Here is a 19,998-nt window from a genome sequence, read left to right as displayed (position 1 = left end):
AAAATAAGCTCCAAAACTGGAAATAAAACTGGCTTTTGAATAACGTGCTAATATGCCAGTCTTTGGCTAAGATTTTCGAGCAATCCAAAGTAAACAATCCTAATTCTCCAACACTTCTTTTTCTTGAGATTATAATGCCATCTCTCAAATGAAAGACACGTAATAACAAAACACGTAATAACAGAAGAATACCTACCAAAGGACTGATATTCTTAACAAATACTTTTTTATTCTTTAATATTTTGTACAATCCAAAGGTGCACAGGCTGCCATTCAAGCATTTGGTTTAGGCATATATCCAGATCAAAAGAGCAAGTGGGATAATATATTTAAAACCCCAACAAATAAATAAATTAGTTCACATTGTCTTCAGTACTCCTAGGCACTTTAATTCCTATTGCATTCTTAGAGCCTGCTTTAAGAGTTCAAGATCTTTCCGTTTGCTTGTATTCACTCTGGCACAACCATATTCCTCCAGTTGCAAAGGGATGTACTTTTCAATCACACCTAAGTCCTCTTCAGCAGAACCTGCAAAGAACTTGACCCAAGATGGCTTAAAATTCCCTCTGAATCCCAGAAAACAAATGGTCTCTGAAACAGGAGAAAAAAAATAATAGCAAGTCTAAATGATATTTGACATAATTATTCTCAAAAGATAACTGTATCATTTAAAAAAAAAGAGTTTTGTTCTGGTAATACTGCAGGTTTGAAAAGATGCCCAAATCTCATAAACTACATATCAATTCTAATTTGCACACCCTTTAGAATTTGATTTCAAAAATTGTGAAAAAAAATGTACAAAAGCAAACAAACCTGCATTGTGAAGATTTGGTGGTTTTGCTGCCCCCAGGATCATTAAGGCTTCAGAAATGTTAAGGTTTGTTATGTTCCCTCTGCTGGTTAACACAACTACAGACCTAAAATGTGGATCAAATAAAGTTGGAGAGCAGAGAACAGTGATTTACTGCAGCCTAATAAATATGAATCTTGAGTGGGAGATTTTGAAAGCTGCAGAAATAATTTCAATATGTTTTGAAAATATTAATCTCTTTTACACAATGTACTAACACATAACATGGTACATTCTCTATAAAATACTAGAATTTCTATTTTCTTTCTCTTCTTTAAAAAATAAGATTCTTTTCTTTAAAAAAAGTGATGAGGTCTTGGAAGCCAAGTGGAAACAAAAAAAGGTTTTGGAAATGTTCAATGCTGTCTTGAGATTTCCCATCTATGAATACAACTAAATCTACAGAACAATATGTCCATATGCTCAATTTCCAATTTTCAGATTGCAGAATCATTTCAGGCACAAGCAGTTTTAATAAAAAGAGTATGATAGTTCTTCCAGCATTCTGAATTTTAAAAAAATGACCAGTTCACAGCAATAATGAAAGTTCTTTGTTCTTTTATAAAGCACGTAACTATTCTGACAGCATTTCTGTGGATTTTAAAAACAAACACTAAATTTGCATTTCTCTATCCACTTACATTAGTTTATGGGTTTATACTATATTGCCTACCTTTGGGGAATTCCGGTTTTTATATAATTTTCTATGAGCTTGATCTTCTCTTCAGGAAAAAATGTTTCTTTTGTTACTTTACCCAAACAAGCATCAATGACTATGGCAAGAAGGCCCACCTTTTTCAGTGGAAACTTGACATCATTGACCTGAAAGGATATAAAACCCTCTTAAAAGCATTTATTTTCTCATGCCTATAAGAGTTATTTGTAAATGCATTAATCTCCTGTCACTAACAGAATGCCCCTGCATTTAACCATGGTTTGGCTTATAAATGGCAACACAGGTGGTCTTCAACTTACAAACCATTTGTTTAGCAATTGTTTGAAGCTACCATGGTGGTGAAAAAAAGTGACTGATGACTGGTCCTCACACCTATGACCATTGCAGTGTCCCCCTACAGATCAAAATTTGGGCGCTTGGCAACTGCCACATATTTACAAGGGTTGCAGCATCCCAGGGTCACTTGGGACTTTCACAGTCGACAAGCCGTCGATGAGCAAGTCAGGTTCACTTAAGGACCCTGAGATTCACTTAGCAACTGCACAAAATGTAATTGTAGAATTTGATGTGACTCACTTAACGACTGCTTTGTCTAGCAATGGAAGTTCAAGTTCCACCTGTAGTCATATGCTGAGGACTACCTGTATTGAATTTCTGACCATGGACAATTACTATTAATGATCTACAAAGAAACTATTAATGGACTCCTTTTAAAAACTATGTTTTATGGCAACCACATGTGTGTGCAAGGGACCCATTTTGAACCCTGGAAAATAGAATTGTTTCAAGCCTTGTACAGATGATTTTACTAAGAATTTTTAATGGTCTGCAGTTTATGCCTTCAATTGCCTTGTGATTTAAATAAAACTCTCAATAGTAAACCCCCAGTCTACTTCTTTTCCCTCCAATCTTGATTTTTGATCACAGTATCAGGATAATGTTTGAATTAAGCTCTAGGTCATAAAAACCAATCTTCTGAAAGAGTTACTTTGAAGTTCTGTATTCAGCCCTGAAGCAGAAAAAAACGGAAGGAGATCAATTAATGCTACCTCCTCCTTCCTCCCATTTAAAAGAACTGCTTCTCTTCTAAGAATGAAGAGTATTAAAACGTCACTACTGTGTGTTAAGTGTAGAAATTCTCCCACGGAAATTTATCAAAGGCGTTCTGAAAACCAATCATGCCAAAATATGCAGCAATAGGAATGCTGAAAATGTCAATCCCCTCACTTATTTTCTTCCTCCTGTTTGCAGAAATGTGTGAAGCCGATTAAGCAGTTTTAACAAATCCAGCTCGGTATGTGTTGTGTATATGTGTTAACTGAGATAAGCAGAGACGCCTGGAAGCCTCCTTCAATTCCTGCTTCAAACTGTTTCTCCTCATTTTCTTTGTGTATCAGGCAGGGTGAGCAGCTAGCTTAGAGCAAGAAGAACAACACATTTCTTCTTTTCACCAAGCAAGATCTTCTTTGTTCTGTTCATGAAGCAGCCAGCAGATGGTAGTCTGGGCTGGCCAGATTCATAGACAGCCTCACCCTTTTTACAAGGGGAAGTAGTCTACAGTTACGGCTTCCTTGCCTTCTCGTGGAAGGCAAGCAAAGATAACTCACACACTGCCATGGAAGCGGCAAGAGTCTTCCTACCTGCCCTAACCAATGCTTTTTTTGTAAAAGAAAAAGGTGCCGGAACTCACACATGTCATACAACCCACCTTGCCTACCCTACAAGGTTCCATCCAAAAAAGGTACTGGAACTCCGTTCTGAGCGTTCTATGAGAAAAAAAGCCCTGGCCCTAACCATCTACTGTCAAATCCCTACAAATATGTAAAATACTTTCCCACACTGAAAGGAACGTAAGGCCCAGGAAGAGAACAAGAATACTTACAGATATTGAATATTCTTGTGATTCTGAAGTTTGGATTTTCACAAAGATGTAGGTTTGATGAGGATCACTGGTAAATACCACCTGAATGTTAAGGATACCATATATATTTACAACTAGTAAATTTTGGTATTATTTGACAGTTCGTTTTGGAACAGACTATTGAACTGGCAAAAAAAACATACTTAGATGTACAAACGTCCATGTAAGATGAGAAAGAATGCATTTTTGTTGAATCACAGAAAAGTTGTTAAAATACATCTTTGAATTAAGATACAGTGGTCCTGGGCTGTAGTGGATTCTGTACAGATTTGCACACTGGTAAAATCCTGTTCAATTTTATATATGTATAAATTTGTCATTTTATAATATGGATAAAATTACATGAGTCCATTAAACTGGTGGCTTACTGTACAAATAATATAAATCAATGGACTATAATTTTTTCTAAGAAAATATTTTTAGACGATAACTCAGAAATGAAGCAATACAGAAAAAAAGTCAGATTAGAAAAAGAGCCTCTACAAACAACAATACATTATTTTGTTGGCAATCAAGCTGCTTCTTTCTTTCTACTTTAAAAGGTAAAGGTTCCCCTGCACATGTGTGCTAGTCGTTTCCGACTCTAGGGGCCGGTGCTCATCTCCGTTTCAAAGCCGAAGAGCCAGCGCTTGTCCGAGGACGTCTCCGTGGTCATGTGGCCGGTATGACTAGACGCCAAAGGCGCACGGAATGCTGTTACCTTCCCACCGTAGTGGTCCCTATTTTCCTACTTGCATTTTTATGTGCTTTCGAACTGCTAGGTTGGCAGAAGCTGGGACGAGTAACAGGCGCTCACTCTGTTACGCGGCACTCGGGATTCGACCCGCCAAACTGCCGACCTTCTGATCGACAAGCTCAGCGTCCTATCCTACTGAGCCTACCACTATTTTATGACCACCATAAGGGCAAGCTATCTAATAATTATCAATTCTTTTGGATTTTGTACTCCAAAGCCTAAATCAGCAAAATTCCTGAGAAGAATTGTAGAAATTATAGTGTCAAATATCTGGGGAATTATTTACCTTTACATACAAAAGTCCACCCTAGGGCTTGAGGTAGTTTACAACTGAAGTAAAAAACCAATGACAACAGTAACCTGTGGCCACCCACTCCTGGCCATGATCTCCATCTACAGATTCAAGAATACCTTGGGAAGACATTTTCCACTTCCAAATAGTGTAAGTGTGAACCAGGATTGGAACTGGATCAGGCCACATGGACAAATGTTGACAAATAACATGTCCATTTTGCAGGGATTCTTTCTTAAGCTTATTTTGACCCATGCAAACTCTGATGGAAGCTAGGACCAGCTCGTGCTTTGAAGCATTCCTTAATCTGGCCCTGGGATATTATCAGCATCACCACCCGAAATGAAGGATCTTCTACATAGTAAATATTGCTCTTATTCTAAAGAACATCCAGGTTCTACTGGAAGTACGTTGGTCTTAACTCTTCCATTCTTTTTGGAAGAGTTTTTAATCTGCTTCGTTGTTTTATGATTTTAATGTTTTTTTAACGTCTTTATGCTATAAGCCACCCAGAGTCGTTTGACCCGAGATGGGCGGCAAATAAACTTCATAATAAAAATAATAATAATCTTTTGCTAGTTCTACTAAAACACGAGCAACCATTCTGTGAACTGTGCTTGACAGGTTCCCATACCTATTTTCCTTGAGAAATAACATTCAACTGGTTCTGCAACTCACTTGCCAGCCTGACAGATAATCATGGAATAAACCGTTCAATATTTTTGTTTCATACAATCTTACCTCCACAATCATTTCTCACCTGATCTGAGCCACATTTCAGACAGACGTTAGTTATTTTGGGGGGCATTCTTTTCACAGCTGTAGGTTTCTGGAAGTACTTTGGATAAGCGTTTGCTGAGCAGTTACTGTAAGATTTTGACTGAAAGCTGGCCTGAATTTTGACTCTTTCACATCCCTGAGATGAACAGTAACTGTGCCCTTCTCTGTGATATTTGGCTTGCAGGAACAGAAACAACAACCTGCGAGGAACACAGAAGTAGAGAAATATCAAGCAGAGCACACGCCATTCCAAAGGATGCTACAATGGCACAACTGTTTACTTGTGCGTCTTACTTTATGGATCTTACACAATGCTATGAATTTAATTTTTATTGTTATCAAAATATGATCAGCTCCCCACTCAGACTGTGAATTACATTCATTCTGCCATTTATAACAGCCATTTTGCTAGAAATGAGAGCTCCTTCTTTCTAACACACTGTGTATGTGTAGATGAGAGAAACAATGTTTGTGTGAGTAAACACATTCAAGGTCATGGAGGAGACCAAGATACAATCCTGGATAGAATTATTTAAGATAAACAGTGAAATTGACAAACTGAATGGAAAATATTTTTGGGGTCTTCTTAACAGCCTAGCTTGTACTAACCTTTAGAAAAATGACCCTTCAGTCATAAATCTATTTATAACCACAAACCACAAGGATTTCTCTTAGAACTGCATCCACGCTACATCTCTCAACTCTTAGACAGCCAGACCAAACAGTCTTTAAGTCATTACTTTAATTTTATGGAAAATGTCTACCCAGTGCTATCATCAAAATAAAAAATTTTCTCTGTTCGTCTCTTCTGCAGCTCAGCCATTGAAGACACGGCAACATAATCCTCCATATTATAATAAGCAGATGCCTGTCTCTGGAATACATCGAAGGTTACTTGAAAAGAGGCATCTGGTGGGTAACAGAGGCCAACTCGGATCCAGTCATTCCTGAAAAAGACAATTGATGAAAAACATTGTCATTTATGATTTTATGATTTGCTCTTTGTTGCATTTAACGTTCTTATCCAGCAAAGACTATTTGAGAGCTGGAAATTTGGCAAGAAAAGGCAGCGCCACTTATTAAGGGGGCTGAGGCAGAGTAAAGACAATTACAGCAGAGACAATTAAACAACGCCTCAGGGAAACTGACTGACCAGATGTCCCTTCCTCATGATGTATTTCTATGTGGTCCTCAAAGCCCTTATACACTTGGAAGGTATTTTAACCAAATTCTGTTTTCAAAGGACGACCTCAACTTAGCCATGATTTGATGTGCTTTAACAGTGGTTTTAAAGGGGAGATACAAGGCATCCCATTCAATTTCAGAATTTGCCTATCTGGTGAAATTTTTTTTGAAACCACTGAACAAGTTTTTATTATGCTGTTCGTTTTATGCTGGCATGTGTCACAAGTCGTTACCCCACATCCAATTAAATATCCTCGTCACTTTTATTAGTTTTATTTAAAGCCTTAACTTTCAGATTCAAATGAATCTATTTCCTTAAGTATGGTTGCAATTATTTGTGTAATATGCAAGTTACACTGAAATTGGGTTGATCCGCGTATCTAATTGGCTATCAAATATTACCAATATATACACAAGTATGTTTTATGGACCGGTGATTGACCACAATAAAGATCCTTACCTACATTTTCCTGAGGACTGTCAGGTTCCACGGATTTAAAGTCCATAAAGACTACTGATTACATGCTTAAATAGTATAGCAATCTATCACAAAAGAACACCACATGCAAACGTACTTGTTGAAATTAATGAGGTATAAGAAAGTTATTTGTGGGGATTGTCCATTCCAATGTATCGTGTAGCCCTTTTGAAGCATTACCACTGGCTGGTATTGCTGGAAGTCAGCTTTTTGATTATTAATACCTCGAAGTATCATAGGGTTGGAAGGATATTCGTCTCGTACCATAGTCATGATTAGATTCTGTGGGTTCCGGGTCTGGATGTATACCTACAAGAAGAAAGGGAAATGCTAAGTCCTATAAAATGACCTGATCTATCAAAAACGCACGCAGTATAAATGACCTGGATGTAAGACAAGGTAAATCTCAATTACATAAGAACTCTGAATGAAGAAAACTATTTTTACAAATAATTATATGATCTAAGGAAAACAATAATAAGAATGATTCAATTAAAACTATGGGGTGGATAAAGGTTTTAGGGCTTAGCAAATCCTCCTTGTCAGTAGTTATCCTCTCTCTTTTTTTGTTATTGAACCCTAATAATATGTTGCCATAAAAATAAAAAACCTGAAGTTATGGGTTGAATTGTTTTTCTGATTTGACTGGTAATCTTGTATGACTGGAGGAACGATTAAGCTTTAGGTAGCCCTAAAGTCAGAAAGAAAACCACAGTCAGGAATGCTGGAGAGACTATGAGTCAGATATTTAAGTTTTCTAACCCGCTAAGCCACATTTGAAGAGGATTAGTTTTATCATAATCTCTTCCGTGTGAAGTCATAGCTCTACTCTAATCTTTATACACAATATGTCACATGGAAAAGTGCATTATTAAAACAAAGCAATATTATTACAGAACAAGCATAGATACATCAACATGTTACTCATACTTCCCTCTCTCATGTCCTAAGGAATAGAAAAACTGTGAATATGATATGGAATAATGGAATTATTCTTTCTTCATATATCTGACCCTATATTTGCTTTCTTCAGGCTAGCGTTATACATTAATTAGTATTATTTAAAAACATAGAAATAGAGGTGGTGGTGAATGAATAATGCATTTATTTATTTAATTTTATTTATGTTCTATAGCTATCCACCTCAGTCAATGGCTCTACAGTCATTGGTAGCTCTGTTTTCATTCATGTTAATCTAATTCTCATTTCCTGAATTAACTTAATCTTCTGGGTTTGCACTGAACCATAACTAGCTGCCCCACAGGATAAAATGGGGAGGATAATTTGTTGTTTAGACAATAATTCAAACGTAGCATTATATGAGTATGGGTGAGAAGACAGAAAGATAGAACGTATATACTCCGCTAAAAATATTTAAAACTGCTGAATTTAAATGTAAATACAAATCAATAATTCAACCTTTTCCTCTAGAAATCAGACATGCTATTCATGTTTCATGCGTACAACACAACATTCGCATCTCTCTTTTAACCTGAGCAAAAGTTCCACTGCAGACTACACCATTCCATGTGATAAAGTTAGAACAGTCTGGATGTCGAATCAGATAATTATCCATTCTACCAACGTAAGTGTCCTTGAAACCTGTCACTGATCCATCAACATCATGAAATATTGAATTCTTGTCACCATCCAGATCAGCTTCTTCAAACCATGGGCCAGGTTTACCAAAGAAGACTTTTAAAGAAACCTTGCAAGACAAAAAGTACATTATTATTTATTTGTTATTTAATTTATAAATTGTCCATTTCCCTCACAGAGACATCAGTCTAATGCCACTAATTGCCATTATTGTCTTCAAACTCTTTTCCTTTTTCATGTGGAAAAAGCAACTTTAATTTTTTAAAAAACTTACATTTTCACCAAATGCCACCAGGGAAATATTGTTTTGAGGTGTAATTTGCCAGGTGTTTTTCAGTAGGAACCCAATTGCACTAGTGAATCTATCAGTAGTTGGCACAAAGTTATTGAATGTACATTTGGTGAGGCGAATAGGTCCATCATAAATTTGAAATCCACGGATTGGGTAAGTCCTGTAAAAGCAGAAAAATGTTTAGAAACATCACTTTCCCTGCTGATATAAACATTTACAGAATAAGCAGGTAAGAGGAGTTATAAGGGAATAAAAGCTATTAAATATAATGAGACTCAGTGAAATAAGCTTTAGATTATGGCAAAATTTATGAAAATATTTGCATGCTGTATTTTTAAATGTAGTCTTTATTCTGGGCCCTATTTTACTGGACCTTCCTGGCCCAAGGAATAATTTCAGACAGGATGACATAAATGTATGTATGTATCTATGTTTTAGACAAAGTCCCCCCCTCTCAGTGTGAAAACTGCAATTAATGAATCTGATCTTTGTTCTTCTCCCGCTGATTATCCTAATGGCAAGTGGAAGTTATTGAATCCCTTGAAGCTCCTTAAGAAGAGTAATTATATAGGTAAAAGTTATCAAGGAACAGATGATGATGGTTTAATTTTCAGTCATATTTCCAATCCATTTGAGAATGGATAAGCACAGATCTTGTAATATTGGTAAATTAGCAGATCCAAGAGAAATAAAGGTACTGAAATGATATCAGTCTCTGCCTTTTAGGATCAACCATCAACTGAAAAGGAACAAGCAGTCAAGAAACATGCCACGGACTAGCCCTCAGCAGAACAGCCATGGAATAAGCCTTGGAAAAGATATTCAGATGTGTTGATGGGTCTTGTACCTACAAAGATCAGAGCAAGTCACGGAATTCCATTTACACTCTATAGAAGCAAAAGCTGAAGTAGCAGGAGAGAAATATTGATGATGCCTTTGAACTTTTGTTTTGGAGAAGACTCCCAAGAATGCTATGAAAGCCAAAAAAAAAAACAAAAACTGATGCATCAATGAACAATCAACTCTGAGTTCTCATTTGAGGCACAGTTCAAAAGGCTCATATTATCCTACTTTGGACACATTATGTGAAGACCCAGCTCTCTGGAAAACATTCTCATGCTGGGAAAGGTGGAAAGAAACAGAAGAAGGGGGCGGCCAGTGCAAGGGGGATGAGTGCAGCATTGGGAACCTTGAAAAAACAAACAGGTTAAGAAAATATCGTCATGGAGAAAATCTATCTGTGTGGTCACTAACAGCAGAAAACGACTTCATGGCACATAATCAATGAGTGTATATTTTATTACTAAAGAAACACTTTAGCTCAGGGGTGTCAAACTCAATTTCATTGAGGGCCACATCAGCATTGCGGTTGCCCTCAGGGGGCCGGTTGGGTGTGGCCTGGGTGGGTGTGGCCTACTGGGTGGGCGTGGCTAGAGTGCATATGGCCTACTGGGTGGGCATGGCCAGCTCTACATCGTTCGCATCAAGGGTGCCTATGGGGGCCTGGGCAGGAGTGGGACGGATCTGAGGGTCTCTGGCAGGAGGAGGGTCTCTGGGCCAGGGCCAAGGCAGTGGGGGCCGTTCCCACACTGTTTCCAGGATGGCTTCGTGGGCCGCATGAAACCACTTCGCGGGCCGGATCTGGCCCCCGGGCCTTGTGTTTGACATGTCTGCTTTAGCTCATCATAATTCTACATGTATCCTGATTGGGCTAGGTTTCTGCAGTACATATACAGTACAGGCTGATTAAAGATGCATGTATGTATTTATTGGTGGGGTTTTTTTTAACTATTCAGTTTAGCAGATACTCTGGGCAGTTTAAAGGTATTATTTAAAAACACCACGACAGAAATACAAAATGTGTTTAAAACCATGTTAACTCCTGGTCAAGAAATCTATGCTGGTATACATCCATCAGCTTACATCTTGCAGGGGCAAGCCAGGTTTCCTCAGGAACTATCTGAGTATCACCTCTTTTAAAGAAACAGATACTGTCCTCTTTGTAAAGAAAAAGAAAAGATGCATAATTTCCTAAATAAGCTGGATCTCCTCTATGGACTGTTCTAAAGAATGAAAAAAAAAGCCTACAGGTGATCAGATATACCAGGCCAAACTTTTTCCACAACATTCAGATGGATACAATTGTCTTGAAGCTAACTTTTGCAAAACAATCGTAGTAAGTTTCTAAGGATTCTGCAGTATAAATTCAAAGCTAAATTGTAGTAGGCTTCTAAGTAATAAAGTTATGTCAAAAGCTATCCTTGCTAGCACCACAAAATCAGCCAGATAAACCCACACATCCAGGCTATGAAACACTTACCGGTTTCTAGGTAATGTGCGTGTTTTATTGTTTACTCCTCCAGTCCCCCAATATTTGTTCTGGCCTCCTAAATAGCCATAATTCTTACTTTCACCAACAAAAAGAGAGTTTGAGACTTCTTGGCTAGATCCTTCATCACTCGGAAAACTTCCATCACTATCAGAAACAAAACCAAAGATGTAAAAGAGCCAATTCTAGCAAGGCTTGTGCCACATTTAACGGAAGAAATGACCACCACCGGATTCTTGCCTGGTTTAGCCTTGGTGCTTCACCTCATCCGTATGACGGCATGATGAGAGAACTATGCTAGCAATATCTGGTGACATTTAAATTTTTTGAAACCCACTATCTGGCAATACTGCCAGGAAATTAAAATAGAAAGGAAGACGGTGTGCTACCCTGATCTATTTTAGAGGAGAAACGAAATATAATAAATGAGTTTCTGTGTGTTTACATCGTCCAGTGGAGTCCAATAAATGGCAATCACTGAAAATAAAGCCAAACAGTACTAACCTGGCAAACGTTAAGCCTATTCCATTGTCAGCAAATCTGGAAGAGAAAAAAAAAAACTTGTTTTAGAAAGCAGCTTCTTTTGATTAGCATTAAAATAAACATATTTTTAAAATGCGGCTCAGAACTTGATCCAGGCAAGGTAGAAAATGCTGAATCAGAGCTTGGCAGCTGAACCCATTTTCCTCAAGTACAAGCGGCTGGTTCAAAGCAAACTTAAAACAGATAACAGCAAAAAAATATATATGTTTATATATTTTTTAAGCGTACAAATCCAGTACGTTTCTGCTACCTTCCCAGAAAGTACAACACAAATAGATTTAATGAATGTAGTCAGCTCTGCCAGCCCTGTTCAAAATAATTCACTTTAGCAACATGCTCACATTTGCTCTGGAGGACTCACCCTGAGTTCTGAATGATGATGTCTCCACCTCTGACCCAAGCCCCATGGTCATTGTTTTTATAAGCTATTAGTCTTTCTATAAGAGCAGCAACCCGGGGCTTCTCAGGATTTGCATCTTGATGAGGCCGAAACCTTATAAATGAAAGACAGACAGAACTGTACTGGCCTGTAAGCGAATCTGCCTACATATCCAAAATATTAAAACAACTGCCTGACACAGGAGATCAGCTCCAGTATTAAACATGTCCAAAGAAATGAAATAAAAGAATCAAAGATTAGCTTGGGTTTGACAAAGAAAAAGAAACAGAAGATCTTTGTGGCATCATAGTTGTTAAACTACAAGCTAGCTAAGTCTAACATGAGTTATCTTCCAATAGCAGTCTACTTCCACCTTCTTGTAAATAATGTGTACTTTCTCCTTGTAAACTCCCACTGAAATAGAGAGAACCTGTGCACTATAATATTTACATACATTACACTCCTTATATTTTTTGTTTTCCCAATTTCTTTATAAGAATGCAGGGAAACACTGAAGTTATGAGCAACCACCTAATTTGTAGACAAAGTTCAGTGGTGATTCAAATACCTCTAACGCAGTGCCTAATATAATGTACTACGGCACAGGTCTGCAACCCGCGGCTCCGGAGCCGCATGCAGCTCTTTCAGCCATCCCCTGCGGCTCCCAGTCCTCTGCCATGTGCAGTCAAAAAAAAAAAAAAAAAGTGGGACTAAAAAAGTTCAACCAATCAATTCAAATATGCAGGGTAGGTGCATATCTTGCCTTGGCTCCACTCTTGTCAAACCCTGTTCTGCGCATGTGCACACATTTTTTGCGGCTCCCAGTTTTTCCTTTTGTGAGTGGCTCTTTCACTGTTTCAGGTTGCTGACCCCTGTACTATGGCATAATGTGGTCTGTTGCAATGAAGAAGCTAAATCTCTAACAGTGTGGTCACCAGGACATCAAGTAGCTTAGGAATTCAACAGAGAACTGGGGACAAAAAAACCCTGAATGGAATGGAGTAACCCATCTATTCATAACAGCAGTCAGAGATACAGGAGAAAGCATTCAAAGAGACCAAGGAGGCAAGAATAAAAATGAATATTTTTATTAATATTTTAAAAACTGGAATATTTTATTATTTAGCTAAGGGGTATCAGCAGAAAAATAGCTAATATTTAGCTAATATCTGCAGAAAGAAAATCAAAAATACTAACTTGCAAAAAGAATGTGGGTTTGTAATTCAAAATTACAAGCAACAAATCAGAAGTAACCAAAAGGGCTTTTTGTCTAGTGACTACTTATCTTTTTTCAGAAAAGAATGCATTGCTTTGTAGCTACCAATAATTATAATAACAAGTTATGCCACATCGTTACTTCCCTTTGAACGAAGTAATTTTAGCTGATCAGTGGAGTGCAGTAGACATAAGATTATCTTCACTTCTGGAAAACACCTTCATTTAGATAGAAAATTCAGTGGCATAAATACTGTATAAGATAGGGACAGCATCCAGACAGTAGACCCTGCAAAAAGGACCTAGCTGGCTTGATGAATCACTAGCTAACCGAACATAAGCTAGTAGTATGATACAGCTGCTAAAAAAGCAAATATAATCCTAGGTTTTATCAATAATAGTGCCAAGATCAAGATAAGTTATTCTGTGTTGATCAGACTTCAAGTTATGGTACTGCATTTTAGGAAGGACACTGATAAACTGGAGAGCACCAACCAAGAATATAAGGATAATAAGTATAAGAAAATTCATCAGGACACTTGGGAGGTTACAGGCATTTTTAGCCTGTGCCCTGATTATATATAGAGAGAGAGCTGCAGAGAAGCAAATGTTGTCTCCAATTGCTTGAAGAGCAGTCATACAGAAGATGGGAAAGAAATGACTGTAGCTCTTCCAGAAGAAACAGTATGTTTAAATTAAAAGCGTGGACACTGGGGATCACCCCACCTCCCCACATTAAGAACTGTTCAACAATGAAACAGGCTCTCTTGGGAGATGGTTGATTCAGTTGATTTAAATTGAAGCTGACTGGCCAACTGTTAGGGCTACTGTAGTAGCGGACTCTAAACTGTCCAGAGGCAGAATCTTCATGGTCCATATCTAGTTCTTGCATTCTATGATTCTGTCTGAAAGATTGTTATGTATTTTGTCTTTCGATATTAAAATTCTGGGCAACACTTTCCAGATGTAATCGTTAACCATTCTGCATCCCATCCCAAAATTTCATTTTACCTTGCATTAGTGTCCAAAGACAGGTATTCCCTTTTATCCGTTGCACTTGCATTGGTGATTTTTACTCCTTTATCAATGAATAAGCCAGCCTCAATAAAGAAAAAAAAGACAAATTAACCTTTTCCACAACTGAAAATCTGTGGATAATCTATGAATCTTAGTGATATCCTCTAACAAGGAATAACTAGGTTTCCCAAGTGCTTGAGGTTCCTTCATATTAACATATATTAAAATAGTCTTATCTTGCACATTAAATATTTCAGAAAGACCCTTTATGAAGGAATCAAGGGGCAGATACTCCTTTTGAGCCGAACACATGACTTGCATAATATCATTCGGCCCCCACACAACCAGATAATTGGCAGAGTTACAGGTAAACTCAACATATCTAATCTTGACCAACATTAGATATGTTGGTCTGTCCTTTTTAATTCAAACGAAAGGAAAATGACTACAAAGACTGCAAATCAGTTTCTTTGGCAGCTTGAGAAGAATACCACGTGCCAGGTTACTATCTACTAATTAAGATGTCTTTTTTCAAAGAAAAAGAGCTTATAAAATACCTTCATTGAAAAGATGTAAACAAAACAAAGACATATTCCCAGGAGGGAAGGAGTAGAGTCAAGGAGGCCATTCTGTTTTTTGATCATTTGAAACTGTTAGGGAAACTGTGGATTGTTCTTGCATATCCTGATGCTGAATACACATTGCAATATTTATTCAGAGGCCAGTTTCACTACATTCAGTGGGGATTAGTTTTAAGTAGAGATACATAACTTTTATTATGTTCATCGAAACCAGTGGCAAATATTTCAGGAAGGAAGGAAGGAAGCCATACTTACAAATGCTTATACATAATGAGTTGTGGATTATAAAGGATATGAGCAGTTTATTGTTTTCTTTTATTTAAAAAAAATCTCTCTCAAGTTACTGGGGAAAAAACGTGGCAAACGCATAAAAAGAACAATGAAAAAAAGATATGACTGTCCTATCTTAAAATTAATCACTGTTTAAACTCACCAATATATGACTTTGGGTTGATGTTAACAAAGGGGTTAAACTATGTAATCTGCACATTCTTTAAAATAGTATTCTGTATTTTATGCAGGACCACTTATACTGCAATTGCAATGTATACACTGGTTTTAATAGTCATGGTTTTTATAGTCTTGGAAGAAAAACAATCCCTCTGATTATAATATCTCAAAAAGATTAGCTAGAAATTGATGCCATTTCCATCTTCTTTCCAAAAAGCCATTTATGAGTACAGTAGGGAAGAGATTATTTCAGAAATATATTCTTAAGTAAAATTCCAAACCAAGACAAAGAAGATGGTTAGGAAAGATCATTGTGCATTTTTTCCTACGTTAAAAAACTTAGGTATGCTAGCCAAAAATAATACGGAGCCTTTTTTCTGTGGTGACTGCTATTGGAAGAACACCAAAGGGTCTTTGAGAAACTGGCTTACCCCAATGGGCTTACCCCAGGGGTAGGCAACCTTGGCTCTTTTATGACTCGTGGACTTCAACTCCCAGAATTCCTGAACCAACATAGCTGGCTCAGGAATTCTGGAAGCTGAAGTCCACGAGTCTTAAAGAGCCAAGGTTGCTTACCCCTGGGTTAGCCCATCCCACCTGCACTGGCAGAAAGGACATGCTAAGCACCCTATCAGCCAAGAAATCTCAGCTGGCAGGGTCCAGAAGAAGAGCCTTCTGCCATGGTTCCCGCTCTGTGAAACACCTTGCCCTCCCCAGGTCAGATCTGCGTCCACCCTTTTGGCCTTTTGAAAGGCCTTGAAGGCAACTAGCCTGGGCCCCCGATGGGTGTGTGGTATTTTGAACACCCCCACCTTCTCCCTGTGCACACTTTGCTTCCTGTCTCTCCATCCTACTTAAGTTTTATTTTAATTGAATTTTAAGATCCTTATTTATTGCTTTAATGTTTTATGCTACATTTTATTCAATGTCTGTAAGCCACCTAGAGTTGCCATTGGAGAGATAATAATAAAAAATAAAAATAAATAAAATGTTGCTGCAAGTTCAAAAACAAGCTATACGACACATTAAGTGGTCGATAAAGGCATTCCATTGTCAAAGCATATATCAGATAAGTAGTTCTGGCCACTAAAAAAGTATACAACCAAGTTTCGGTAAATACTAACCAAATGATTCTGTTTGGTTTTTTTTGTGCCTGTTCAATATTTTCAGTCAAATGTTCAGATGAACTAATCTTAAAAGAAATATCTGACTGCTTACAAGTAAGACCATGAAATCTCAGTTAGTATAAATATATGTTACATATATTGATATAAGTTAGTATTAATATATGTAATCTACAGGTAATAATGCAAAATAGATTTATACTTTATTTAAGCTCTTTAGGAACCTCTTACTGAAGGATCAGTAAGAAATTACTTCTAAAAGATGCTCCCTATAAGCACACAACACCATATCAGACGTGCGTATAAAAATAGTAAATCTTTGTAAAGATTTTAGCAGCATGCATACTTACATTTCTGTGTTATGTGGTTGATTGTATAAATAAACATAATGAATACTTAAAAATGAACAAATGAAACAGTGTAATGAAAGACAGAATGGCTTAAGAATCATAATTCCAAACACACTTATTACAAACAAGTTATAGTGAAACAGCAGGCCTTCCCTTTTACCTAAACATATTAAAAATGCCTTTAGTTAAATTGCATGGTTTGCCTTGCGTGAGTACAACCAGTTTTGTTTAATTTAGATCATGATACATTCATAAACATATAAACCATTAACAGGTTCAGTTACCTTAAAGTTGGAGTGGACTTTGTTGTTAAAGAAAATTCCTAGGGGGGTAAGTTCAGCTTTTGTTTCAGGGAACAATCCATGGGAATCTCCTGTAGGAACTTTATGAAATATATACCATATTCCAGCATCCTAGGAATAAAAAGTGAACTTCAGGGATATGCCACCCTATTTAGTTTGTTTTGTTGTTGGATTTTTATCTCCAGGAGTTCAAGATAATGTACACAACATTGCCATTCCCCATTTCCATGCTGGCTCAGGAATTCTGGGAGTTGAAGTCCACAAGTCATAAAGTTGCCAACCCCTTGATTCAGATCTATTTCTACCTCCATCATTAGAGTACTAAACCATTTGGGACTCTTGCATTTAACTTTGGGTAAGAAAACCAGAACACAATAAAGGACCGTGCTACATTTTAAAATCAAATTGAAGTTTGGCTCCACAAGATTTATCATCATTAACTGTAGTGGTTAGCTGCCATAGTGATCAAAATACTGGACTATAGTTAATGGAGCACAGTTCTTCTCTTTAAAAGTTGAAAATTATATACTTTTAAAAAAAACTTTTTTAAAAAACACCAATTAGTATTGTTCAGTGGCCAAAGAAAACAGTAGGTTTCTATCTATTGGGTAATTTTCTGGCTCCTAAGATAAAGCCTTCTTTGAATTGAGCTGAGCTCATGGTGATTTTGTGGACATGTACACGCAGTTTTGTTGGCTACAGTATGGAAGTGGTTTGCCACCGACTCCTTCTGGGATGTTTATTTGACTTCCCAAGCTAGTGTAGAGTTGAAATTTCCTGGTAGTATTTCATCCAAGTACTAACTGACTTTGTTTAGCTTTTCAAGATCAGACAAAGTTGGCTAGCTGCTACAAGACTCTTAGCAATAGACTCTTTTGATTTTCTCTTCCTGAGGAAATTGAGTTCCAAAATTGCGTTCCTTCTCTGGCAGAAGGCAAAAAACAATTGTTCCTGCTGAGGTATTTCACAATCCAGAGCAGGTTGGGGTGGGTGGGTTTTAGCACCGCTGCCTTGCTCACATGCTGAAGAAAAATAAGTTGAAACATTACAATAGATTAGCTACACAGAGTTGGCTATTAAGCAGTCTAATACTGAGGCAGGCTAGGACTATATTGGAGCTGGCTGGAGGTGTGTGTGTGCTTTTCTTCTCTCCATTTTTAAGTCTCTGGAAGGGTTAGCATACTTGTTTTACTCTTTATTTTGACAAATGAATGGAACATTTGGTACAATCATAGATGATTTTTGGAAGTCATTAAAAAAGCATTTAGTTCATTGATCTCTGTTCTATAGGTAGTCCTCGACTTACAATAGTTTGCTTAGTGACCATTTCAAGTTACAATGGCACTAAAAAAAGTGACTTATGACTGCTGCAGCATCCCCATGGTCACACAATTTACATCTGGATGCTTGATAACTGACTCACATTTATGACGGTTGCAGGGTCCCAGGGTTGCGTGATTATCTTTTGCAACCATCTGAGAAGCAAAGTCAATAGGAAGCCATATTCATTTAACAAACATGTTACTAATTTAACAATTGCAGTGATTCACTTAACAAATGTGGCGAGAAAAGTCATAAAATGGGGCAAAACTCACTGAACAAATTTCTCACTTAGCAACATAAATTTTCTGCTCAATGGTGCTTGTAAGTTGAGGACTACCTTTATACAATATAATATAATACAACACACCACAACTGAAAATAAATTTATGTAATTTATATATAAATACAACTTTATATATAAAGTTCACTGTTTTTTTTACAAATACACTGTTTTATCTGTATTAATATAAATTCAAAAGTTTTTAAAATGTCAAAAGTTTTAAAATAAATCAGTCCATTCAGATCTTGATGATATTCAGGAAGTCTAAAATAGTTTAATCCACATACATTATGAATAATTGAAGCCTTCACTTTTAACTAAAACGGTTGTTCTCTTTGGAAATAGAACATTTCAGTGTGTTGGCTAAACAATTCAACTGATATGAAAGACACAGATATATATTTCTGTATATCAGAAAATGCTGATAAAAATACTATTCTACAAAATATATGATTAGCAATGCAAATATAGATTTTAACCTTTTTTATACATCTAAGAAAGATTGCTTATCATTTAGGATGCTACAGAACTAGTTAACAAAAATGAAATTCATAAGAAAGCTAACGACCTTATATATTGGTGCCCCAGAGAAAAAACGTTAATTACTGCAATATGTCAGACCTCTCACCTGTGAGCCAGCAGCTACATTGCTTATAAGATTATTGTTGGGATGAGCAATCCAAAATGTTGATACAGCCCTACGAACAATTGGTGAAACACAATTAAGAGTGACAGATCCTTAGAAGACTCAAGTCTAGTAACAGGAAATACAGTCACGTAAACAACAGTCATTAGTATTCAGAAACAAAGAGAGTTCTCCAGCAATTCGAGATCTTTATGTTGCTTACAAAAATACTTGTTTTTTAATGCTGAGAACAAAAGACTATATATATATATATATATATATATATATATATATATATATATATATATATATATATATATATATATATATATATATATATATATATATATATATATATATATATATATATATATATATATATATACATACATACATACATATATATATATATATATATATATATATATATATATATATATATATTGAAATGGGATTTTTTTTCTGGAAAATATGACATATTTGTGATATGAACCATCTTGAACCATCCCCACTGCATTAAAATTCAGAACATTGGGAAGGATTTTTGTTGTAAATCAGCATTACAGGGTTGTTGAGTCCTCTGGAACAGTGCAGAAGTAGACCAACGGTGATGTACCTTCTACCAGAAATATGGATAATTAAATGAGTCCTTCTGATTCTGGAAGAGCTAC

General features: G+C 36.7%; 1 protein-coding gene across 2 annotated transcripts in view; it reads right to left on the bottom strand.

Moving 5' to 3' along the window:
- Window positions 1-204: 204 nt before the first annotated feature.
- CEMIP2 (cell migration inducing hyaluronidase 2) overlaps window positions 205-19,998 on the bottom strand; it is a 72,246-nt gene continuing 52,452 nt past the window's right edge. For both annotated transcript variants that reach the window (XM_081320570.1, XM_081320571.1), the window contains 15 exons: window positions 19,331-19,400; window positions 17,082-17,210; window positions 14,287-14,375; window positions 12,043-12,174; window positions 11,643-11,678; window positions 11,130-11,285; window positions 8,792-8,969; window positions 8,411-8,626; window positions 7,016-7,227; window positions 6,020-6,202; window positions 5,236-5,455; window positions 3,409-3,489; window positions 1,524-1,672; window positions 814-917; window positions 205-591 (listed from right to left, as the gene is read on the bottom strand). In XM_081320570.1, the coding sequence (XP_081176696.1) occupies window positions 395-591; window positions 814-917; window positions 1,524-1,672; window positions 3,409-3,489; window positions 5,236-5,455; window positions 6,020-6,202; window positions 7,016-7,227; window positions 8,411-8,626; window positions 8,792-8,969; window positions 11,130-11,285; window positions 11,643-11,678; window positions 12,043-12,174; window positions 14,287-14,375; window positions 17,082-17,210; window positions 19,331-19,400 (2,152 nt within the window). In that variant the 3' untranslated portion in view covers window positions 205-394. The remainder of the gene's footprint in view (window positions 592-813; window positions 918-1,523; window positions 1,673-3,408; window positions 3,490-5,235; window positions 5,456-6,019; window positions 6,203-7,015; window positions 7,228-8,410; window positions 8,627-8,791; window positions 8,970-11,129; window positions 11,286-11,642; window positions 11,679-12,042; window positions 12,175-14,286; window positions 14,376-17,081; window positions 17,211-19,330; window positions 19,401-19,998) is intronic.

The sequence above is a fragment of the Vipera berus genome, assembly GCF_964194415.1.
Source record: "Vipera berus genome assembly, chromosome: 2".
In the NCBI taxonomy this organism is placed as follows: domain Eukaryota; kingdom Metazoa; phylum Chordata; class Lepidosauria; order Squamata; family Viperidae; genus Vipera; species Vipera berus.
This window is presented reverse-complemented; position numbering and strand designations above follow the sequence as displayed.